The 26,879-nt window shown below is 36.6% G+C and overlaps 1 protein-coding gene across 2 annotated transcripts; it reads left to right on the top strand.

Moving 5' to 3' along the window:
* Positions 1–482: 482 nt before the first annotated feature.
* Positions 483–25,432, top strand: alien (COP9 signalosome complex subunit 2 alien). 2 transcript variants are annotated; one of them, XM_045745828.2, is made up of 10 exons: positions 483–653; positions 3,245–3,439; positions 3,646–3,771; positions 4,621–4,788; positions 5,509–5,613; positions 7,575–7,644; positions 14,852–14,990; positions 15,103–15,293; positions 20,855–20,996; positions 24,752–25,432. In XM_045745828.2, exons 1-10 carry the CDS (start codon positions 498–500, stop codon positions 24,894–24,896), a joined length of 1,437 nt encoding a protein of 478 aa, XP_045601784.1. In that variant the 5' UTR covers positions 483–497; the 3' UTR covers positions 24,897–25,432. The 2 variants fall into 2 exon arrangements, with proteins under 2 accessions (XP_045601784.1, XP_045601785.1); XM_045745829.2 differs by lacking the exon at positions 20,855–20,996.
* The last annotated feature ends 1,447 nt before the right edge of the window (positions 25,433–26,879 follow it).

Raw genomic sequence — 26,879 nt, 5'->3', positions numbered from 1 at the left:
TTTGAATTTTCCTGTAATTACTTGTCTATTAAAGAAAAGAGCTAAAAATTAATTAATTAACAAAAGTCTCCCAATGGTCTTCAGCTTTACCGATAATATAATCTATCTTTTCTGAATGTTTCTATGTACTTCATATTATTTTTAATTTTATAAGTTATTTTTTTCAAGATGCTTCTATATATTTCTTAATTTGCAATGGCATATTTTCAAAACAAAATCATTCAATCCTAATGAATACTTGACATGCTACAAATATAAAAATATATATAAATAGACAAATAGAATAGATTTCTGGTATATTTATAAAATATTTTACATATATATATAAACATGATAGAGCTTTAATCATTAGTTTAATTATATACTGTATACATATACATTTACGCATTCAGATATCTAATGCATTATTGTACTGTCCTTGCTATTATAGAAGATTAGCATGAAGGTTGTATATATAAAAAGTGTTGAAGAGAAAAAATAACAGTGTTGGAGAAACAATGTTGGAGAAACAGTGTTGGAGAAGCAGTGTTGGAGAAGCGGTGTTGGAGAGCCCGAGACAGTGGCGGCTCCGTGCAGCAGCCGACCAAACTTACTCCATCATGTCCGACGCCGAGGACGACTTCATGTGTGATGATGAGGAAGAGTACGACTTGGTGAGTGCAATATGTCAGCCATGATGGATGTGTCGAGTGCTGGGGAGTAGTTGATGTGGTGGTGGAGGGGCGCCAGGGGCAGGGCGAGTCACTGCTCCCCCTCGCTGGGCTGGCCTCAGGGGGGCGGCAAAGATTTCAAATCGATTTTTAACTCTTTGCCATCACACCGGTGAGAAAGCGTAGCTTATAACCTTTAAATCTACACTAAAACAACAATTCTTTGTTTATATAAAAAAGTAAAAATATGCTTAACAATATTAATTTTGCTTCTGATGAGGCTAGGTTTTGAGTGCTACAATTTGCTAGGACTATTTCCAGTGCTCGTCCAAGTATTCAAGCTCTTGTGGACGAGGTGACCTGTAGTGTAGTGTGGAGTGCCCACGACTGGTGCCACCAGAGTTGGGTTACCAGGCAGGCACAGACGTTTGGATACATTTCCTTATACCTCTGTAGCAACTATTATAGTTGCTCAAAGTTCTCAGAGGTTCTGTTGCAGGCAGCTAAATGTTCCCATTAATCCCACATAACTTTTCCCTAAGAAAAGTTATGTACGTTCCAAGAAATTTATGATAAACATTTAAAGGTTTTCCAATAATTTTGAATTAATAATCCCCTGTGTGTGCTAATTAGAATCAATACATGTTCCCAAGGAATTATTCAAACTATTAATAACGTCTTATAGAAGTAAGCTTTCGCATTAGTCAGTTTACAATGACCTAGAAACGGGTCAGGTGAGCGTGAATATGAGCTACCACATTCACAGCATGTAGTCATTCAAGTTCCAACTCTGACACAAGATACTTCAAGCCTCGCTATAAAGCAGACAGCCAATCCTGGCCTTATTCGAGCTCTCTGCTCTCACCCTCGTCTAAGCTCTCCACTTCCACATTCATTCAAGCTCTCTGCACAACTCTCTTTCGAGTTTTCAACCCCCAGCCATGCTCAAGGTCTCTCCTCTTGGCTCCAGGCCTTACACAAGTTCTCCGGCCGCCTTCTGCACTACGGCTTGCCCAATTGTCGGCAGCATGTAACAAGCATCGTCGTCTTAGCCAAGCATGACATGTCATACCATTTCTGACATCCAGCTGATGTAACCAAACTATTAAATAAACATACAAAAATATACTCTTTTTTTTTTTTTTTTTTAAATGTTGATTGAATGCTATGCCTATGTTCACCTAGCAGTAGATACCCAGGTGTTAAGCATATGTAGTTGGTTGCATTCTGGGGGAAGGTCAGTTGTTGGACTTTGATTATCCAAGTCAGCCTAACAGACTTCCTGTCTTAAAAACAAGAAACCATTTTGGATGTACTAGTTGTTTTGTTAATAAATTCAAATTTTGATCCTTAAAGTGTGTGACAGAGCCCACCTGTGGTAATGGTATTCTACATCTTGTGCTAACATTAGAAGAGGGGCATTGTTAATTATATACATTTAGGGGAGAAACTTGCCACCTTCATTTGACAACGATATTCTAAGATGAAATACAATTATAGAAACTTACTTAGAGGTCCAGGGTGATGGCTACCCCTGAGGAGACTGTTATGGAATTAGAGAGGAATTGCAAAATATCTGGAAGGAGTAAGATACAAAAAACTTTGTATCTTTCTTAATATTTTCAGCAAGTTTTCATCTGTAATTTCGTTTGACTGACTTGATTTCCTCGAAATATTAATCTAAACTGCTACTTCTAAAGGTTAAATGTAACAAATACATGGGGCAATGACTTCAAGCTCAACATTTCACAATGTAGGACAGAAAACAAGAGATGCTTTTTCACCTACAGGGTTATACAGTACTGTACATGTAAATCCATGGAACCACGGGGACATTTAACAATCTGCTGTCGTCCTGTCTCCATTGAGACTAGAGTCACCATCTAGAGAGATGGTGACACATAAATTTAGGTACCTTGAGGTGCTTCTGGGGCTTAGCGTCCCCGCGGGTACTGTAATGTAATTATCCTAAACCCATGAAAAATATAGCATTTTCAATTACTTGCTGTAGATGAAGTTACAGTACTATATCGTTTACCACCAGCAATGTAATCGTTGTCAAATTACAATTTGGCATTTCCTACCACTGTTTGAATCTATTTCTAGATGACATTACTAGACATGATAGCAAAGGAGTAGGGTGTAAAACACCTTTTTTAAGTTGTACAAAGAAAAGATTTAGTTGCATTATAGGTGTACTGTACATTGTAGGCAAATACAACAAATAATCTGGAGCTGTAAAATTGGTATACCACTTAAACACTTTTTATATATCATTTTATGTCACTTTTGATATCACTTTTGTGATGTCATTTTATAGGTACAGTACTTTACTGTAAACCTCTCCTTGTTATTCATAATAGTAACATCAGTAAAGGTATTACTGTATTGTGGTGTGTACGGTATATATTTTCACATCTGATTTGAAGACCAATAACTTGCTTTAGGGGCCAGATACTGACAACTTTATCATAAGTGCTATGTTTGGAATATAGGTGAATAGTGATAAACAGAGAAATTAGTTTGAAGAATGGTATGCATACTGTTTGTGCTGTGTATTGCTACCCAGTTTTAATTTCTTAATTCTTATGCAGGAGTACTCGGAAGACAGTAATAGTGAACCTGATGTTGATCTTGAGAATCAGTACTACAACAGCAAGGCCCTAAAAGAAGATGATCCAAGAGCAGCTCTTACCTCCTTCCAGCGTGTCTTGGATCTTGAAGCTGGCGATAAGGGCGAATGGGGTTTCAAGGCACTCAAACAGATGATTAAAATAAATTTTAGACTGGTATGAAATATCTCCAATATTGCTTGCTGTTTTTCTTATACTGTACTTGGTATTTTGATGATAAAATGTGTTTGTGGGTATAGTAGCTAAAATAATTTATTCACATTGCCTTCATTTAGTAAGAATGTACACGTTTTGCCATGGCCTACTTAAAAATGCTACATTTTATGAAAAATTAACCAAATTCATTTGGATTTTTCTTTCAGGGAAATTACGAGGAGATGATGACACGCTATAAGCACTTGCTGACTTATATTAAATCAGCAGTTACTCGGAATTATAGTGAAAAGTCCATCAACTCAATCCTGGATTACATATCTACATCCAAAAATGTTAGTACGCTACTTATATAAAAAAGCAAAATTTATAATATTGTACATAGCCATGTTCCTGGGGTTTCCTATGCATTGGAAACCCACTTATATGTAGACGATGAGTCATAATAACATAGCTGAAGATTAAACATCAACCCACAAATCTGAAAATGAAGAATGAATGACGTTTTGGTCAATCCTGGACTATTATCAAGTTGTGTAATGGGATTACATAGCTTGATAATGGTCCAGGATGGAGCAAAGCTTTGTTAATTCTTCATTTTGCAGTCTTCATGGCGAAGTGGTAATCCACTCGCCTGGCATTTCACGAGCGCTTTGGCCTGGGTTCGTATCCTGGGCCGGGGAGGATTTACTGGGTGCCAATCCTTAACTGTAGGCTCTGTTTACCCAATAGTAAAATAGGTACCTGGTTGATACCTGGACAGATTCCATCTGTCTTCCATAAATCTGCAAGCCTATGCAGATTTAAATGCTAACCATGTAAAACCAACTATTGTTCTAAAGTGGTAATTTGTGTTGGTTTGGCAAACAGTAAAATACGTTGTGTGAAACCTAGGTGCATCTGAATAATAATAGTATTTTAAGAAATATTTTATTCTAAGGAATTTTAATGTTAATGCATAAATATTTTGATAGGATAGTGCTTTCAAATTGTTAAATATTTAAAATGGCTTATGGGATCTTTTATTTCAGCACAGTATAATGTAGCAGTGCTCTGTACTACACTCAAATGATGTTACAGTATATACATTTGTTGTATTATAACACCAATCATTCCATATTATAATTTGATTTGCTAAATAATATACTGAAAATTGATCGTGTTAATATTTTTTGCAATCTTAGATGGAGTTACTGCAAGATTTCTATGAAACAACACTAGAAGCCTTAAAAGATGCCAAAAATGACCGACTATGGTTTAAAACAAATACAAAATTAGGCAAGCTGTATTTTGACCGAGAAGATTACACAAGACTCTCTAAGATATTGAAACAGCTGCATCAGTCGTGTCAAGTAAGTTATGATATGCTCTATGCTGTGTTTCAAGATATTTGCACACAAAAAAGAGGTACCTCGTGTCTCATAATAGATACAATGAGTATACTTTGGTCTTAGATTATATTCAGAGATACCTATCCTGTATCCAGTAAGTTTACAGATATTTCCTCAGAACTCCAGTGTAGCTGCAGCTTCAGTGCCTCACTCTCACTTTGTCAGTTTTCCCCCTCTGTTACTTGATAGCCTTTCAATAAATCGACATCTATAATTAGATTGTGTATATGAGCTTTGTCATTATTTATACAATGATTTGTGGCTGCAGGTCCAATACCCCTTTTTAATTTCCCCCTGTCTTATAAAGGTATTCCAGTAGCATTCATACTGTACATTACCTTAATGGTGCTCAATAGTACTTGGGAGCAGCCGAATTCATGCTAGTTACATGTCGTTTGAATGATACCCGGTACTGTATTAATTAGTAATTTATTATTTATAAACAGTAGAAATTAGTAGTTGAATATTTTGTGATACTTCCTGTATCCAAGACATGACGTTGCTTTAAAAAGAGTATTAACATAGCAAATCTAACATTATATGGTATTATGAACTTTATATAGCATTGCATGATACTATATATATATTTAGTTGGCCACACTTACAAGTTTTGTGGTAATTGAGAAATAAGGAGTCCTTGATGTTATGGTTAGAATTTGCTGTTGTATCTTCTCTTGACAGACTGATGAGGGAGAGGATGATTTGAAGAAGGGGACTCAGCTTTTGGAAATATATGCTCTGGAGATCCAGATGTATACTGCTCAAAAGAACAACAAAAAATTGAAGGTTTGTCAAATATATTAACTTTTTTTTTTTTCTACCAGATTAGAATTTGTCATGTGTAGAGAAAGTATAGGAACACAAAGTTAAGGGAGCCAAGCCATTGTTACTTATGAACATGTTTACAGACTTATATTTCTTTGATATTTAGCCTTTGAAACATAAACATTGTTATTATTAATAGTTGAATGATATTTTTACGCTTGTTAAACAAATATTACAGTAAAGTCGTTTGAGTAATATTGGAAAAAAATATACTAAATGTTTCCTAATAATAATATAAATCATGTTGTTTTTTATTGTCTAAAAATTTAATGCATAATAAAATGACTTTTTCATAATTTTTCTGGGGGGAGCCCCATCGGCTCCCCGGAGCTTACTAGGCTGATATGCTAATGTCAGACTTTGGCATCAGTCATGTGTATAGAGTTCTATGGGCCTACCAGTGACCATGTGCCAGAACCTGGCCCCCCTCAGAAGAGGCATGGGGAGCAATGGCCTATAGAAACCCCTGTGTGGTTGGACGCATTCTGTCGGCCATCCACCGGGTCAGGCACCCAGAAAGGTAAGCATTCCAAAACAAACCCCTATTCTGGTGAAAATATTGCTACCACAAGTCTAACAAGTGGATAGAACTCCCCTAAAAGAAACGATCATGACGTCACACGTCGCCGCGCCTCTGACTGTGCAGTTTCCCCCCACCCCCTTCCTGGGAGGGGGAAGGGGGAGCCCCAGACCCCTCACGCCGGCTATCTACCCTAAGTTCTCAGGCTGATGCTAGAGGCAGTGGTTCTGTGCTTGGCTCCAGCGTTTTTCAGCACTACTTAGTGTGTGGTGGGATGATATTCAGATGAGGTCATCTGAAGAGTGAGAAGGGTGTTTGGAGGTCTATCTTGAGATGATTTTTTGGCTTAGCGTCCTCGCTGCCCGGTCCTCGACCAGGCCTTTTTTTTTTTTTTTTTTACACATCCCCAGGAAGCAGCCCGTAGCAGCTGTCTAACTCCCAGATACCTATTTACTGCTAGGTGAACAGGGCATCATGGTGAAAGAAACTGCCCATTTATTTCCACCTTTACCGGGGATCGAACCCGGAACCTTAGGACTACCAATCCCGAGTGCTGTCCGCTCAGCTGTCAGGCCCCTGTCTAAGTCTAACAGGGGTCTTGATGGACGATTATTTGGTCTATGTCCCTGAGCCTCGACATGCCTGTGTTATCATGCATTGTGTCTTTTTGCTAGTTGTCTTGCCTTTGTCATAGTAACTATGTTCCACCCTCCTCTCTGATAACCCCCTGAGTTTCTTATCTATGGTTAGCTAGCTTCATGGAACCACAAGGGGCTCCCCTAGAAAACCAGCATTATTCTTCTGGATGCTTTCCCAGTGGGGTGGGGGAATGTCACTTGCTCTCTCTGCTTCTGGGGGGGGGGGGAAAGGTTTTGGCTCTGGTCCCTAGTAAGTTAAACAGAATTCTATGACTGATGTAACCTAGTAGTTGGAAGCAATCTCAGCAAGATAGCTTCAGGGAGCCACCAGGGCTTATCTAGAAAGAGACATTTCAATATATTCAATGCTGGTATTCCTCCAAAAAGGTAAATACTGTAACTTTGTGTCTGGAGACCAGCGCCTTTACTATTGCTAAATGTCAGTTGCCATAATATGTTTTATTTACATCTGGCTTAATAGTATATGGAGGTGATATGGTGACCTATAATACTGCCCTTGATTGGCTGTAATCTAACATACCTAGTTTTTGTTGATGACCAGACCACACATCAGAAGATGGAGAAACGACAACATTTCTCCAAGTATAGTGTAGTACATCACACATGACTTGTTAATGGTCCAGGACGGACCGAGACGTTTCTCCATCTTCTGTTGTGTGGTTCAGTCATCATATCTAATGCCACATTATTGTGATTCATCATCTGCATAGTTTTTGTTCTAGTTGTAAATCATCCCTTTACAGGCCTTGTATGAGCAGTCACTTCATATTAAATCTGCAATACCTCATCCCCTGATCATGGGTGTTATTAGAGGTAAGTATACTATACAGTAATATGTACTGTACATATTTAATGTTGCATCAACTGAAAAGTTATTGATTTCCTCAGAGTAGAATGCTTTAGCATAATGAAACATAAATATGCTCAGCTATAGTTTTATTATCTTCTGGAATGTCATGGGCATTTTATTTACATATGTGTGTGTGTGTGTGTGTGTGTTGTATTTGTGTATTGATGGTGGTTGGTGGTGGTGTGTGTATTTATATGTATATGACCGAAAAAGTTAGATTTATAATTCTAACACAAATTTTCTCAATATTTCTTATGTTTCTTTTTACTGTCGATAGTAATTGAAAAATCAATTCTCCAAAATTCATTTTTAATTCTAGCCTGACGCGACGCTTGAACGCGTTTCGTAATAACTTATTACATTTTCAAAGACTTTAGTTTACACAAACAACTGTAACCTGAAAACACTAACAGAGTCTTACTTCTATTAACACTGAACAGCTTAATCGTCTTTCTTATACTCGCGTTTGGGTGAGGTGATATGGTGCAACAGTTTTGGATGAGGTGAACAAATACAAGACAGAATACAAAACAATGGGTATTAGTTGGATATGAGAGCATGAGAATGGAAGTAACTTCAGTGGCCTATTGGCCCAAACTTCCTCTTGATGCTTCTGTATTGGTTCGGAGTCTTGAAGTAGGTAGAATATAGTTGTGCATTAATTGGCTGTTTATTGCTGGTGTTGACTTTTTGATGTGTAGTGCCTCGCAGATGTCGAGCCTCCTGCTATCGCTGTACCTATCGATGATTTCTGTGTTGTTTATTAAGACTTCTCTGGTGATGGTCTGGTTGTGGGAGGAGATTGTGTGTTCCTTTATGGAGCCTTGTTGCTTATGCATTGTTAATTGTCTGGAAAGAGACATTGTTGTCTTGCCTATATACTGAGTTCTTTGGGGCTTACAGTCCCCAAGTGGGCATTTGAAGGCAAAGACGACGTTGGTCTCTTTCAAGGCATTCTGCTTTGTCTGGAGAGAAAGTGAGTCTGGAGAGAGACACAAAGTAGAATGCCTTGATAGTATGTAGGTTATGAGGTTGTGTGTTATTATTGAGTATAATAGTATGAGGTTATGTGCTGCTGGACTCAGTCATGTCTCAAGGACCATCCACCATCTGTGTACAAGGCTTCCCAATCTATACACATGAAGTTCTGCCTTAATCCATTATATTTGCTTTCAACCAATTGGGAACCCTAACACTTATCTTTTACATCTTTTCTCCATGTTAGGCTAAATTTGATTTTCATGTTGCTTTCCTTACTCGCTCTCTATATTGATTCTGTTCACAAATGTCTCATCCATGGTTTCTGCCCACCATCTGAGGAGCTGGAAGAACTCGACCACCTGTGACAACTAACCTCGTACCTTGCGTGCAACCATTATTGTAACCCATTTTGTGTAATGAAGTGTTAAATAAAATTAAAATATCAAAATATTTCTCCTACCATCCGCTACATATATAGGGGATGGTAGATGACAATATGAGTGTGTATGCAGATGGCCCACAAGGCTTCCCTCAGGACTTATTTATTTAAATATTTATTTATTTTTATTTATTTATTTTTGTATTAGTTTTATTGATATGGTCAAATAATTAATTTTCATATAGTTTTAGATTTAAAAAAAAGAAAAATTAAATTTTAAAAGTCATCTCTTGGGAACTACTACATGTACACACACACAGCCAAAGGTTTAAATACATTTAAAACAAAACTGATTATTCGCACCTTGACCTCCTTTGTGACTCCATCCATATATTATTACATTTAACAACCATGAAATTTGCATTTTGTGGGTTAAAGAGAATAAATACTAATTTTGACTTTTGTCTTGCATTTGGATAGATGTTAATGTAAAGAGCACATTTAATACTCTATTTAATATACTGTACTATACATACCTTTTTAACATTAGCTTTTTTTTCTGACTAATGACTCCTAAAATTTGCTTGAAATCTGGTTGGGTCCAGCTATATTACAGAAACACCAGCACATTTGAAAAGTTAATAATGGAGGATTATACACAAGCTAATGTCCTGAACTCAAACTCTGGTCTCATGGTCCCCCAACACTTTCCTGAAGGTTGATTGTCATAGAATGTGAGGCAACACTAGAAGGGCGAGAGGATTCATCCCTCGCACTCGCAATTCTCTCTCTCTTGTCTCACAGTGAAATGGCTCTTTGTATATCAAAGGTATGTTTATCCTCTGTAAACATCTTTGATGGTCAATAATACCAAGGCAGCATGACCAATCAAATTTAAATGTTTAATACATTAGTATCTTTACTGAAAGAGATCAGCTCCAAGGCAGTCATTAAGTTACTTTTATAAATGATAGAGCTCAGGTAAAACAGTGGCTATAAATTGTAATTATTTACCAAAACATGTACTTGGGTTTGGAATGGTAACATTATCATTTCTTTGCTGTTAATATCTGGTTAAGAACTTAGCTTCATGAACATAAAATCAGAATTGTTTCTTGTTTATCTTATCTTTTAGAAATTTAAATATAACCATCACATGTTCCTCACATCTGTGCACTAGAATGGGTAAGATTTCAGTCTTACCGAGTGGTGGTCTCTCAGCACAACTTGGACCCTATGATAGCAAGTGTTGTGGAGTCTTGTGCATTAGTTTATCACCCACTTGTGCATTAGTTTATCCACTAAGCAACAGCCTAGTGGACCAAACCCTCACAAGTCAAGCACAACTTGACTTGTTATTGTGACTCATCATCGGGGAGTAGAACTCCCAGAACCCCATCAACCAGGTATCAACCAGGTAACCCTTACATCAGGACTGTGTCAGGTTTCTATGGATCATTGATTGCATTTGTAGTTCAAATGTATAGTGTGTGGTGACATACGACATCTGATTACTAGCAGATGGCAGTTCATACATCTCATCTGTATAATCATGGATGGATTCTGCTACCAGTACTTTAGTGTAAAGTGTGTCAGGTAGCGGGGAAAAGTCACTGCTGACCTGACCTTTCCAGTGGTTTTGATAACCCATTGCTCCTCCACTCTGTGACATCAAAAGAACCCATAGTTTGCCCAGTCATACATGAGTGATGGTAGAAACTGCATTCTGATTGGTGTCCTGTGCAGAAGCCTCTCCATGGTGAGAAAGGCCATCTCGCTCAGAGCTCCGTCACCTCATTCTCTGTGAGGCTACCAAGGAACAGTACAGTGACACCTTGACTTACTACTGCCCCTATTTACGAATTTTTTGAGTTACAAAGTTAATTTGGTTGGAAAAGGCGACTCAACTTACGACTTTTGCCTTGATTAGCGACTTTGTTGATACACGTATAGGTCAACAGATCTCGTGGTTCCTGGTGGCACAGCCGCCCCCATCTTAGTTTACCAGATCCCCCCACTTAGTGATGATTGTGCTTATAAAGAATTTCATTATTTTTGTGCTTTTTTGTTTTTTGAACATAAAAGTAATTATTATATACCAGGCCTCCTTTTTGTTACACACCCCCAGGAAGCAACCCGTAGCAGCTGTCTAACTCCCAGGTACCTATTTACTGGTAGGTGAACAGGTGCAAAAGGGTGAAAGAAACTGCCCATTTGTTTCTGCCTCTACCGGGGATGGAACCCGGAACCTCAGGACTACGAATCCCGAGCGCTGTCCACTCACTCAGTTGTCGGGCCCACTGTCCATGTGTACATACTTTGTTTTTGTTTTATGTTGAATGAATTAAATGTTAAGCACATAGTGTTTCAGAAAATCCCTTCTCTCTTATATTTGCAAACTTACTGTAACTGTCCCATAAAAGGATCCTCCACCTATGCTAGCCTTATCAATAAAATTTGATGAATCGATTTCCGATTTTCCTACACCACCAGGTCAAGATCAGACACAACCTCTATCTGGCAAGATTTCAAAATCTTGTGCCATTGCTCTAGGCATTTTACATTATTGATAACCACTGTTAGTGGCTAGTACGCCTGTCGTAGCCTGGTGCATTATTTTAAATTCCCAGCAAGGGATAGGGGCAGCTATAGTCCAGCCACGCCCGATAGTTACCAGACGCTACCTGGTAATCGTGGGCAACATTCCCGGGTGTGAGAGCCTCGGTACTGAGTGAGCCACCAAGGCTGGCACACGCAGCATGAGCTCATAGCATCGCTGTTCAGCTTGTGACCACAGCATCGCCTAAAGAGTAAAAATATACGTGTACATGCTGTTATTTAGCGATGATAGTGTTACAGAAGACCCCTGACTGTGATAAAACTGACCAGGATTCTGATAATAGCAGGACTCTGATGATATTTAACGCTGTGCTCCATGGTGTGAGGAGTAATGCTGAGGGTAATGCTACACATAATGAGTAATGCTACACATAAGGGGCATAACTGGCCGACCCCTCACAGTGTTCAAGAGAGAACTGGATAAGCACCTCCAAAGGATACCTGATCAACCAGGCTGTGACTCATACGTCAGGCTGCGAGCAGCCGCGTCTATCAGCCTGGTTGATCAGTCCAGCAACCAGGAGGCCTGGTCGACGACCAGGCCGCGGGGACACTAAGCCCCGGAAGCACCTCAAGGTAACCTCAAGGTAGGTAAGGAGGGAGGGAGGGAGGTGGCGTCGTCTTCTGACTGAGTGTGGCCACTTTTAATTGACTGGACTTACCATACCACCTTAGACGTTGGCTATGGTGAACAAAATGTAGATACTTATATATATAACATGTGTATAGAGTGTAATAACAGCAATAGGAGTATGTAGGGAGCCGCCATTTTGGTGAGGGAGGTGTGTCATCTGCATGACATGTCATGTTTACTCTTGGCCACTATGGTCTTTGGGCATCATACCAGCTTATTTGTACAGGTATGGTGAATAAAACGTGTAGATACTTATATATAATGTGTGCATATAGTGTAATAACACCACAAACAGTATTGTTGGAGGAGAGAGAGAGAGAGAGTAGTGTATCTGGCCTTGAATCAGTGACGGTAGCAACCACCAGCTGACTGTGTAGCTGACTGTGTGTAGCTACGTCTCTTATTACCTGAACTCACCATACAAGCTTAGATTTACAGTTATGGTGAACAAAACATGTAGATACTTATATATAATGTGTCTGTATAGTGAATAAAAGCAAAAACAGTATGGTGGGAGGAGTATGTTGGCAAGTGAGGTGAGGGAGAGAGGGCAGCCAGTGGCTGGCTGGTGTGTGCTGGCCACTTTTCGTTGCTTTTTGAATCACAATACTAACTTAGTGGTTCGTTATAGTGAACAGAACATGCAGATATTTATATATAACCTGTGTACATAGTGTAATAACTGCAAAACTATTTGTTTATTGTTTTGTGAACATAATAATTGAATCACTAATATGCACACTACAATTTTGAGTACAGTGATGGTTCATACATTTTATTATATAAATACTGTTTATCACAATATACACTATTTAATAATATTACTGCAAAAAAAAAATAATAAATCATTGAAATAATTAGGTAATAATATCTTTGTGGCAACTCCCGCCTGACAGCTGGGGCGGAGTAGACCTCGTCTGGTGTCTGCTCTGTCAACGCTTCTTTTTTGCCAGACTTCCCCTGCCCTATTGCGGCCAAAATATGCCCCCTATGATTTATTTTTTTTATTTTTCCCGTGATCAGGGAACACAAATGAACATTTTTATAAGACAAAAGATTTTTTTTTTTTTTTTTCACCTGTGGGTGTTGATGGCCAAAAGGCCCTTAACAGCCTTTGGGTTAAGTTAGCAGCATTTACATAAATAAAAGTAAGGGACCTCTCATTATTGGGTACTGTAACCCAATGCCACATTTTCAATTATGTATTTTTATTCTTGTTTGCTCTTTGTTCTGTATTTCATAGGAAACTATAAATGGACTGAAATAAAGTGGGGAAAATTGTAATTGGAGTGCATGGCTCTATTCTAGAACTTTTGTTATATAAAATAATTTTGTACGTGATTTAGTCACAGGATTAACAAGCCACATTAAATGCTGTTGATACAAAAAGTAAGGCAGGAAATCTATTGAGAAAACATTTCAGAATTGCTAGAAACCCATTTAGATAGGCTTTTAAAATATATGAAAGATTTAGAGAACAGTTTGATGTTGATAAATGTAGGGTTCTGAGCCTAGGTGTTGTTAATAAAGGCACTGGATAATAACGTTGAAATTGCAAAATCTGAATGCGAAAAAGATCTTAAACTCGTGTTTAGTTGGAATTTTAAGCCAAAAAATCGGTGTATGAATGTTCTAAATAAGGCAAATAGAGTAATGGGATTTATATCTAGAAAAATTGGTAAGAAAACATCTAGTGTTATTCTTCAGCTTTATCTTGTTATTGTTAGCCTCATTTAGATTATTTAGTTCAGTTTTGGGCACCATACTATAGAATGAATATAAATTCAATGTAATGTATACAGAGAAGGATGAAGCTAATCCCAGGAATTAAATACCCCCATGTCAAGAAAGATTATGAAAGCTTACTTTACATTCCTTAGAAAGGTAAAGAGTAAGGGGGACATAATTGATTTATTCAGATAGATGAAAGGTTATAACATGGGAAAAATATAATAGTATACTAAATGTATCAGTAGGTGGTAGCATTGCTTATGCTACCACCCTACCACTCTACTACCAGCGGCATGTATCTAATAGACTTGGTGAATTTTACTCCTCTGTTCCAAGACTATTTTACTGCAGATCATAACACAGAGGTAATAATGATGAATATCTACATCCCTCTTAAAATATATCTGTGCAGTATACATGTTTAACTTCATGTTTTCTTTAGGATACAAACTGGGTAAGTTTAGATTCAGAAACGTCCTTGGTAAATAAACAGATGCACAAGGGCCATGATGAGGATCATCCTGGGCATAAGTTCGAACCCCTCATCTCAGCCCTTGTGGATTTGTTCATTTGATGCATCATGCTATTGTGATTTCTGTGTGTAATCCTTGGTAAATACTGATTTGAGAATAGGGTTGTAGAACACATTATTGCATAATATGTGAGTGGGATCGCCAGATAATTTTAAACGTAGATTTGGTTGGAAATAAAAAGGAGCTGCCTCATGAAAGGGCTTTTTGTGATTTAATTTATTCATATAATATTTATGATACATTTGTGTGTTTTGCAATATGTGTACATTACAAATATTCATGTTTATTTTCAGAGTGTGGAGGAAAGATGCATCTTAGGGAAGGAGAATTTGAGAAGGCCCATACAGACTTTTTTGAAGCATTTAAAAACTATGATGAATCTGGTAGCCCAAGGAGGACAACATGCTTAAAGTATCTTGTTTTAGCAAATATGTAAGTTGAAGCTAATATATATATACTGGTAACTTGTAAATAAAATTTATTGTTTATTATAATGTAAAGTTGAGAGCTAATCTCATTATTTATTTTTAATAAATGTCTCCAGGTTAATGAAATCTGGTATCAACCCATTTGATTCACAAGAAGCAAAACCCTACAAGAACGATCCAGAAATTTTAGCAATGACCAACTTGGTGGCTGCGTACCAGAATGATGACATCAATGAGTTTGAAACTATACTGAAACAAAATCGATCAAATATCATGGATGATCCATTTATCCGGGAGCACATTGAAGGTTTGTAATCTTCAGTTATACTGTATTTTCCTTGAAGGTATATGAAACTAACCACTCTACCACCTTATATCTTTCTTAACACGCATCCTGCATTTCTTTAAATAGCATCTAAATAATTAAATAAATCTATAGAAATGCCTTTTTGAAAATAGATGATAAGTACAGTATATTGATTATATTTTCATGTCGCTACATTATTAACCACCGCACTGCACAAAGCACCTTAACCCTTAAACTGCTCAGCATTTAAAGGGGTATAATTTGAAAAATATTTGAATTATGTCAAAATTACTTAGAAATGTTAAACAAATTTCCAACTTATTGGCTTCAGCGTCATGAAACTTTCATCAAAATATTTTCAGAAATTGATTTTAGATGAATATTTAAAAAAAAAACATTTTGTTGATAAGGAGAACAGCTTTTATTATTAACTGTAACTGATGGATAAAGCATTATCCATCAGTTCCAGCACCTGTCCAACGCACAACGAGGAAGAATACTAGTAAGATTGGTGGCATATAATATAGTAATAGTAGTAAGATTGGTTTTACATATAGTGTACAACAAAAAGAATTTGTTGTAGTAAGACGTTGCTCCACAGAGCAACCCATCTGTAGGTCAACTCTGTAGTTGCTCCACAGAGCAACCCATCCTCCGAATTGACAGTACGATTTAATACTAAGTGTAATAAGTACACTTTCTAACTGTCATAACCAGTGCATAATTGCACTTATGGGGCTGTTACATTTACCCAACTCCCTCCCCCGATTTAATTCCCCTCGTTTTCTGTTAAGACACACAGAATTTTAGGATGAAATTTTCAATTTCATTTTGCAATACACAAGTTTTAAATATCAAGAATTTTTTTTTCTGGTTTATTAAACAATATAGATTTTATACAAAATTTTAAAATATCCAGAGTTATTTTACAATTTATTGATATATTTTAGTTTTGTTTTATTAGTTTTATAAAACTGAAATATCAATATAGCTATAGGTTAAGTACTAATTGTAATTAAGAAGCAATAAAATTATTATCTTCAAAAACTAAGACGGTTAGGTGAGGTTGTGGTTTTCTATTCAGTTTTTCAGGTAAACGCAAATATTCACAATATATTTGACAGTACGATTTAATACTAAGTGAAAATAAGTACAATTCCTAACTTCTATGAATAGTACATAATTGCACTTATTTGTCTTCTTACATTTACCACCCCATTTTTGGAGGACGGGCTGCACAGAGTGGATATACAGCTGGTGCCTTTGTAGCATTGCTAAGTAATACATAATAACACAAATAATAATGAGTAAGTATGTTATTATGCTTTATTTTGTTATATATCATATAAATACATTGCCCAATGTTATCAGTTATTTTCAATAATGTCCAAAAAATATTTTTTTTAGGGTATTTTTTTTTTCCTCCTTTGTTTATTATTTGAATTTGTTGTAACCTATACATTCTGGAGAATGCATACTCCTACCTTACTATGTGAAGACAAATAAATTATTCAACAAGTAAATCAGTCACAACTCTCAGAACTTGGGACTTTGAATTTTTTTTGTTTTTTTTCACAGATTTCAAACTATTTTCCTTGTTTCTTTAGGTTGTTTTGATGATTAGGGACCAGATTAGGGCCTTTTTACTTATATAAAGTATACCCTAAATATATCCCCTAAATCATTATAATTATGACAATTATCCCTATTTTTGGGGGGGGATTTTTTCCCTCTGCTCTGAGTTTTTTTTTTTTTTTTTTTTTTTTTTACTTATGCTATATTTGAATTTTTTAAAGTTTTCATCACTCTTTGTGTTTTGAAATGAATATGGTTGGGTTTGGAAACATTTTGACATTAACTATACCTGAACATTTATAAAAACAACAATACAGTATGTTCTTAACTGCACTATGACGTTTTTGCCGAAACCAGGTGCGCAGTTCGGTGGTTAAGTGGGTGACTCATTACTCCGGTGTATTTCATAAAAATAAATGCTACAGTACTGTACTTTGAAAGCTTTTTCTATTTTTATTAATGTTTATATATTTGCTACCTGTAAATAAACCAAATAAGGAGCAAATAGATTACAGTACCAGTTAAGCAGTGTAATGATGGAATGTGAGAGCACTATTGGATTACATAATTGGTGATAATATAAATTTTAATATGGAGATTTTACCCACATAATGGTTTATTTACAGGTAGAAAATATTTAAACATTAATATAAATAGGAAAAGTTTTCAAAGTACAGTGCCATAACGTATATTTTTGTGAAAAAATAATTATTTTTTCTTGTGTGCTTTTCTCCGAGGCTAAGGGTCCCGTTCTTTCAGCCAGAGGTGGTTCTCCCTTTCTTATACTATTTGTTTGATAATAATAATAATAATAATAATAATAATTATATACATACTCTATAGACTTTATTTATATTTCCTCTTGCCAACATCCTGTTCCTCTACTATTCTAGTCTTAATAAACATCATCACAAACATGTGTTCAGATATCCTCATGCCTAAAGTTACCATATACACTTCAAATACCTTTTGTTCATTTTTCTTTCTTTATGGGATTAGGCCTTAGGAAAGGTGGTGGAAGTGGTTAGGCTATTCAGTGCCAATATTTCCCTAAAACATGGCCTGCCAATTGTTTTACATAGAGATCTGCAATTATTACTGTGTACAAGGGGGAACAGTAAAGGAATGATGCCCAGTAATCCCACCTTGCCTAGTGTTCGAGTCTTGGCCGCTCTTACTTGCAAGCCCAGCAGAATGCAGGTGTGTTAACCATTTCATCAAGTTGCTTTCTGCCTCTTTGGGAGCCTTATTTTGAGAGCTTCAGTCTGCATTTTTTGGTATTCAAACCTCAATTTTGCAGAGATAAGGTTTATTATTAAATATACTGTACAAAATAACCTTATACCAGAGATAACCTTACCAAAGGTCCTCCATTAGTTTGTTTTCTTTATTCAGTACTGTAATGACTCTCATATCCCATTACAAGTCACTTATATCATTGATCATGCATTGCAAACATTGAACATACTTATCAGAATTGTTGAGTGAATAAAGTGCTGTAAGTGAATTTTTGTTTTTAATTAAATTTTGTTAATAGTTTTCGATTATGCATCACTATTGATTCTTCACTACTTTATTTTCCCTGTGAGCAGTAACACAAAAGGTCTTAATCAGATCTTCATGTATGTTTGACACTTTATGATTAATTATAATGATGCCTAATAATAAACTTCTTGCACTACAACTGCTGTAAGTGACAATACAGTATATTATAACACATTGGAGGTAAGTCATTTTGGCAACATTTGAAATAATTTCCAAAGTTGGTGTAGTAGAAGAGTTGCTAATTATAATTTGTCTACACAGCCTAAACGTTCATTATCTATATTTCCTTTATCAATCAGAAGCAAAATATAGATACAGTGCAAGATTTTCATGTATTTTATTGTTTATATGAAAATGATTTGTGATTTGCAATGCACATTTAGATTGATTTAAATGTCTCAATTGTTATGTAGTATAAAGTATAATGATCAAGTGTGTATCCCTGTCTTTGCCCACACACTGTACATGTCATGTTATTTAGGTCTCCATACTAGCTGAATTCCCAGGAAAACTTGTAGCCAAGTTACATTCAAGCTGTGACAACAACTGTCAATCTACTGAATTTACTTGGTTTTTATTTTTAGTTCAAATGTTCAAGTTGATTATTTTAACTTGTGTGCATATACCTTTGATGAGCTGCTTTATGATTGATAATCAAACACTATTGATCGAATGGGAATATTTATAGTGTTTGACCTGTATAAAATCCAAACAAATACTGTTATGTAAAATATTACACACATTACACACAGAAATCACAATTGTGTGATGCATCAAATGAACTTCCGGTTGCAATTCTTTTACCATGTTGTAGCTCAGTTGATTAAGGCAGCGTCTGGGATCCTCTCGAACGTAGGTTCGAACCCTTGTCACGGCCCTTGTGGATTTGTTCATTAAACCCATTCTTCAAACAACTGAAATATATGCATATTTTTGGCAGTGAAGTGTTCATAAGGTCCTGCAAGTCTGTCCATCTCACCATCCTTCATTTGCAGTTTTTTCTTTGGCAGCATCCCTGCTGGAGTCACACGTGGCAACCCCTTCTATTTTCTTCACTTTCACATATATTCTGTAAATGGTTTACCAACTTTTTTCCATTATTCATTCTTGCCGTCATATTTTTTTTTTTCATCTTTTTCACTTGTATGCATTAAGTGGTGGCAGTCCTTATTCTTTCCTTATTCTTTCCTCATATTCTTGTTTTTCCATGTAAATGGTCCATTGGCTCAGTTGGTTATAGACAAACACCATGACAAGAGTAACTTTATTTGAAAACATCTTGTCATTTCAAATAGATTTGGTAATGCTCGTACAGGTAAAAATGTCATTTACAAATGAAATCGACTCTCATCGTTGTGTTTCCATGAGTGATTGTATTTTGGATGAGCAAACCAGCCTGTCATATTCCTTGACATATTTAAATTACAGGTAAAGGAGTCCTTAACACTTTAAAAATATTTGAAATATTGTGGAGAATTCTGCATGTGGCTGCCCCTTCAAAGATGAGATGCTCCCAGATATAGATAAGATTCTTAATGCAAATAGGTTAAATTATATTGGGTAATGTTATACATAAGAATAAAGGAAACTGGAAAAGGCCTGTATGAGGCAGCTAATAATTTATAAGTGCCTAAGCTCATTCATGTATACTGTACCTGTATGTCTAATATACGTTTGAAACAATCCAGCCATCCTACATCTATTATGTTACCTGGTTATTTGTTACATAAATACGCAACCCTGTTTCTAAACTAATATCTACCCAGGTCTGTCCTGAATCAAAACTTTTTACAGTTTACATCTATTGTTTTGAGTTCTGGTTTGTGTTATATTTAAAACCTTGTTTATATCCCTTTTGTCATACACTTATCTATTTATATACTTCCTTTCATGTCACCCTTGCCCTGTCTTTCTAGAGAATGTGACATAAGAATAAGGGAAACTGCAGAGCAACAGTAAAATATATAAATCAGTTTAAATGTTTAGCGATCGTTTGGTGCAAGGCAGTGGAAATAAAGAATAAACCAGTAAACTGTAATACTGTACAGAGAAATCACTAAGCATAGTAGTACTTTTAAAACATTTAATGTGAGGTGCAAGAGCAAAGACAACACTAACACTTCATGTGTGCAAGAGAAAGCTATATATAAAGTAGATCTATGAAGACAGGCTTTTTCATCAGTTCTTGAAGAAATTTGCAAATAAACAGTCCATTTTTAATGACAAACCCTGCATGACATTGCAAGATGAAGACAAATGATAAGCCAGTTTTTACCAACTTGTTTCATCAGGCAGTAGAGCTCCTGCTTGTTAAGGACGATAAAAATGGGTGCAGTAATTGCCCTCTTAGTCTCATATCATGCTTAATATCTAATTAAACTTTCAAAGTATGATACTATACTGTTTATATATTTCACATTTCTCTCACTACTTTCTTTCAGATTTACTAAGAAACATCCGTACACAGGTCCTCATAAAGTTAATCAAGCCGTATACACGAATTCACATCCCTTTCATCTCAAATGAACTCAATATTGATGCCACTGATGTTGAAGCTTTGCTAGTGCAGTGCATTTTAGACAAGTAAGTTTTAATTTTTAGTGTATCCTAGTACAAGAGTTTTTTATTCGAGCTCGAGTAAATTCCTGAAATTTCATCCAATTTAAACCAATTACAAACACTGCAAGGACTGACAAAAACATAATTAATATTATTGGGATGATTCGTATGATGGCAAAACAATAATAGATAAGCATTACATAATTTTTATTCATACTAAAGAAAATGACATGGAAATAAATTGCATTATTAACCATATGGTCAATACCAGTATGGATCAGGCAGGACCTGGATAGATTTACAGTACTAATTAATGTTAGGTACACGTATATTACTTGGAGAATCTTAGTAAGTCTTGTTTTATCATTGCAAGTGAAGTGAAATGTAAGTACTATGCAGTATTCCATTCCATCTCAAGTTTAGTAAAATGATTATAAAACTGTCCATGTTAAATAAGTGCGATAGTTTGAGTTCTATCAATTTCTAAACTTTCCAAGAAAGTTTTCACTTACCTTTATACAGAAAGTAGGTTATAGGTAGAATTCACCCAGTTAGATACTATCCCAAGATGTCTTATGAAATGTCTCAATTTTAATTATCTTCTCCCTACTGTCATTGATGGTCTTCCAGTCTTGCCTACCTGTAGGAAACTTGGATATCACCAGCCTGACATTTTTGTGTTTTAAACATGTACATAACAATTAATTACACCACAGTTTTTATGGCTTCTGTATTTTGAATGCATAGAACATTTATTTTTGTTGTTTGACTTATTATTTTTACATACGAACCAATTTGGAATATAACAAAAAGTTACTTTAATTATTTTGTTTCAGATCCCACTTTAAAGTAATTATGGAAAATTTGCATACATAACTAATACCAAAGCCACTGCTTGTCAAGTGCTCTGTGCCAGTTTTGACATCACTGTCATCTTCAGTGAGAAAATCCAGCCTTTTATTCTTAAGCAATTCAGATAATGCCATCAGCTGTATCCTCTCACTTTCTCTGGTTATAATACTCAGTGCTCATCCTTATCTCAGACTAAGCGTTATCATCTGTTGCCATTCAAAATCAGAGAATATTTATATTATTACTTTTAAGTAAATTTGTACTGCTTGTTCTCTTAGATTAATAATTTTAATGTTGTTAACAGTATATACTGTTCTGTTCATGCATGACGCCTCTAGGACTCCCAGACAGATACTATCAAATATCTGGCCTTAGAGCCTTTGAAGGCTTGAAGACCTACATTCAAATGGCTAATGTTCTCTGCTTGTACTGATAACATGGGTATTGATGGGGGTATTGTTAACAGTCTCTCTCATTTATTCCTAAGTTTTAGAGTACGTGTACTCAATTTAATTATCTGTTAACAGTACTGTAGTTGCAGCATATATATTATAGAACTTTCATGCTCTTCAAGGTTCGACTTGGCTGTTCTGACCATTGCATTGGTCATGCTGCCACCCATTGCATAAGGGCATGTATCTAATAAACTTAGTGAATTCTACTCCTCTGTTCCAAGACTTTATTTTACTGCAGATCATAATGTAGAGGTAATAAAGATGAATATAACAGAATGCATCCCTGGAAAATATATCTATCCAATATATATGTTTGACTTCATGTTCTCTTTAGGAACTTGCAGTCTATGAGGGACTGGCCACATGTTGGATCTTGCCCAGACATGTATAATTAGGGTGACCACATAGCAAGAGAGGAATATCAGGGGGTACCCCTGTACTTGTTTCTTGGCTGTCCGTCAGTAGCTCCTTGATGCATTGGCACCACAAAAAGCCACAACACTACCAGGCTGCTGAACACCAGGACCAAAATCTGCTGTGCTCATTGAGGCAAGGGGAGAATGGGGATCTTGAGATCGACTCCAAATCTTTTATACGTGGTTGTTTTGTGTTGGCTCCCACAATCACCGATGACTTGTGTTGCTTGCCATTTTTAGGTATCAAAGTTGGTGTTTTTAAACTCTGAGGGACATTCCTGTTGCCTCCATTATTACCTGCTGGATTTAAGTTTTTTCTTGGTACAGAGAAAGTTTCTAATGGGCCTGTCAAATATCCAAATATCACAACCCGGGCCAACATGGATTTCAAGCGGGAAGATCATGCCTTTCACAGCTACTTGATCACTACGACAAAGTCACTGAGGCATTAGAAGAAAAACAGAATGCTGATGTGGTATACACGGACTTCGCAAAAGCTTTTGATAAATGTGACCATGGAGTGATAGCACACAAAATGAGATCAATGGGAATAACCGGTAAAGTAGGATGCTGGATACTCAGTTTTCTGTCAAACAGGACACAACGAGTAACAGTCAATCAAATAAAATCGAGTCCAAATGCAGTTAAAAGCTCTGTACCTCAGGGTACAGTCCTTGCACCGCTGCTTTTCCTCATTCTCATATCGGATATAGACAAAAATACAAGTCACAACTTCGTATCATCCTTTGCAGATGACACAAAAATCAGCATGAAAATTACCTCGGTTGAAGACATTAAAAAACGTCAAGCAGATATTAATTCAGTTTTCGACTGGGCAACAGAAAATAACATGTTTAACAGTGATACATTCCAGGTACTCAGGTATGGTAAAAATGAGAACCTTAAACATAATACAGGGTACAAAACACAATCAAATGTGCCCATAGTAGGAAAGCAGCATGTAAAGGATTTGAGAATAATGATGTCTGATGACCTAACAAATGTTAGGTCGTCAGACATCATATGTTAGGGAGAATAACCAAGCAAATATTGCATCAGCCAGAAAAATGATAGGATGGATTACGAGAACTTTCAAATCCAGGGATGTACTATACAAATCACTTGTACTGTCCCATCTTGAGTATTGCTCAGTACTCACTTCCCCCTTCAGAGCAGGAGAGATTGCTGAAATAGAGAGAATACAGAGAACATATAAGGCATACATATATGCAATGATGCACCTAAATTATTGGGATTGTCTCAAAGCTCTCCAAATGTATTCACTAGAAAGAAGACGAGAGATATCAAATAATATACACATGGAAGATACTGGAGGTACTTTTCGCCAAGTACCAAATCTACACAGTAAAATAACAACATACTGGAGTGAACAATATGGAAGAAAATGCAGTATAGAACCAGTGAAGAGCAGGGGTGCCATAGGCACAATCGGAGAACACTATAAACATCAGAGGTCCACGGTTGTTCAACATCCTCCCTGTGAGTATAAGAAATATTGCTGGAACAACCGTGGACATCTTCAAGAGAAAACTTTATCATTTTCTTCAAGGAGTGCCAGACCAACTGGGCTGTGGTGGATATGTGGGCCTGCAGGTCGCTGCAAGCAACAGCCTGGTGGACCAAACTCTCACAAGTCAAGCTTGGCCTCAGGCCGGGCTTGAGGAGTAGAACAACTCCCAGAACCCCATCAACCAGGTATCCTCAGTGCTTCAACCCAAGAACTTCTGACTAATCAGAGAGAGCTTAGTTTGGATTTGCCAATTAGAGCATACAATCAGTTGCCCTAACAAATAGGAGTGCATCACAAGAGACAGGGGCCCACCTAACGGGCAGCAACTGTCATTTTATTACCAGTTTAAGAACGTGGATGATATAACAGATTGTTTCCTTTATTGCCCTCTCCTGTGCATCTCGTATACGGTATTGCATTCCTCTACACTTTTCCCATTAAATTGTTATTCTTAGTTCACATCTTTATCATGTATGATATTGTATGTGTTGATATAAACATAAACATGTATTTTTTCTTTTGCAGCACAATTGATGGCCGGATAGACCAAGTGAACCAGGTGTTGGAGTTGACGAGGGGAGCCGAAGGAGCAGCTCGCTATACTGCCCTTGATCGCTGGACGAACCAGCTGCAGTATCTACAGTCTGTAATTGTCACTAAAATGAATTAGGTAGACATGGAAGTAAAACAGCAGATACCATTGATGAAATGTATTCTGGGAACTAGATTTTTTCAGCATGCAGGAAGTTAGTGAGAAAAATTATTTATAAACAGAATTTACCAAAAAAAATCCTGTACACATTCAGCAAAAGTGTACAAAAAAAAAATATTATTGTAGGGAGCAAAAGTTGTGTAAATTTCTTAATATTTTAATGAGTTATTATTTTGTAACTGTGACAAATGTGAAAAGCTTAAGTTGAATATGATAACAAGACACACAGTACTGAAATGACTCTACAGTTGTGCTTCTGATTTTGTGCTTTCATTGGCCATATTTGGTTGATTTAAGCTTTAAGCAGTACAGCATATTCTTCTTTCAATAGCTTTTTTGTTTACTATTTCATTTGAAAATATAATTGCTCCAGGATGCTTTGGTGACACAAAGTTTTTTCAAGTTCATAACATGTGATTCCAAGCCCATTTTTGTTTCCAGCCAGTCCTTGTTAATTTAATAAATAAAATGAATAAGAGTTTTTAAAACTTAAATTATCTAGTCTCAGAATACCCAAACCTGCTTTAAAAAAGTAGAATATGGTTTAGATTTAAGTGATTACTTTTTGTTAACTCCTTATCATTTACAAAGTGTTACTACATCCCTGAATTGAAAATGTCTCATATGCAGTACCCCCCTTGGGAGCTGTCTTGTTGCAGTAGTGGGGCTTGAGTACCTCGTTGAAGCCATGTCATCACAGGTAACAAACTGCGTACTCTTAAAAGTGACATTTTCCCTTGTCCTTCCTCCCACCACCATAATAGTAGGCCATGGTGGTGGGAGGAAGGACAAAGGAAAATTGTCTATTATGTCATAATAGGCTCTGGCTAGGTTGTGTATCAGTCACACTCAACTTAACTCTTGGGCACTTAGGAACAATGTCTTGCTTCTTTTTTGTCTGAACTGCTTTGTCTCAATTCATGCACCATCTTGTAGAATGTCCTGATTTTCAGGATCACTCATTTTGCTTTCCTAATGTCCCTCCAGGTAACTTATCCCCTCAATAGAGTCCTTGGTGAATCTGATACCTTTAATATCACTCGCCTTATATTCCTCTGTTCTTATTTTGGCATTCCCATAATTTGAATAAAATCCGGGTCATAATTAAAATCAACATAACTGCATTTTCCGGGGGATCATTGTATGATGATAACTGTACTTGAAGGGTTAAACACAACTGTCTTCTGGGTTGAGAAAGTAAAAGTCCTACAAGGTGGTCAGAAGAATCTGATGAAAGTTTCATGATTTTCAACTAAATAAAACTTGGGGCCATATGATAACTACAGCAAAAAAAAGTATAATCCAACAAACCGGGTAAACATTGGGATTGCTGGCAGAGATGTTGAAACAGATACAGAAACTATGAAGAGAAATGAACAAGTTCACAAGGGCCGTGATGAGGGTTCAAATCTATGTCTGGGATGATCCCAGATGCGCCTTAGTTGACTGCACCACAACATGGTTAAAAGAATTGCAACCTGGAGTGCAACTTGCCCTCCTGAGACTCCCACAGCTTCTCAAGCACAAACCGAGGTTTTACAAAATTTCCCCCATTTGATTTGATATATCACGCTATTGTGATTTCTGTGTGTAATGAAGTAAGGGCGAAGAGGTAGAACATTTGGTTGACAGAGCCCAGTTGCATGGGGGAATTGTGTAAAACCCCAGTTTGTGCTTCAGAGAAGTTTTGGGAGCCTTGTGAGGGCAAATTGCACTCCAGGTTGCAATTCTTTTAACCATGTTGTGGCGTAGTCGACTAAGGCACATCTGGAATCATTCTGGACGTAGGTTTGAACTCTCATCACGGCCCTTGTGGCTTTGTTCTTTGATATATCATGGTACTGTATTGTGATTTCTGTGTGTATGGAGAGAAAGAAACTAAAAAATAACCATTATTTTATAAGAAACATTGCAAAATAAAAGATAAAAATGCTAAATTGA

Source organism: Procambarus clarkii, chromosome 39, assembly GCF_040958095.1.
Source record: "Procambarus clarkii isolate CNS0578487 chromosome 39, FALCON_Pclarkii_2.0, whole genome shotgun sequence".
In the NCBI taxonomy this organism is placed as follows: domain Eukaryota; kingdom Metazoa; phylum Arthropoda; class Malacostraca; order Decapoda; family Cambaridae; genus Procambarus; species Procambarus clarkii.
This window is presented reverse-complemented; position numbering and strand designations above follow the sequence as displayed.

Bases quoted from the DNA above. Each gene is read 5' to 3' on its own strand.
- alien (XM_045745828.2), top strand. From the start codon at position 498: ATGTTGGAGAAACAGTGTTGGAGAAGCAGTGTTGGAGAAGCGGTGTTG. The intron at 14,991-15,102 runs GTAAGTTGAAGC...AAATGTCTCCAG, and splicing joins TATCTTGTTTTAGCAAATAT to GTTAATGAAATCTGGTATCA. The intron at 20,997-24,751 runs GTAAGTTTTAAT...TTTCTTTTGCAG, and splicing joins GTGCAGTGCATTTTAGACAA to CACAATTGATGGCCGGATAG.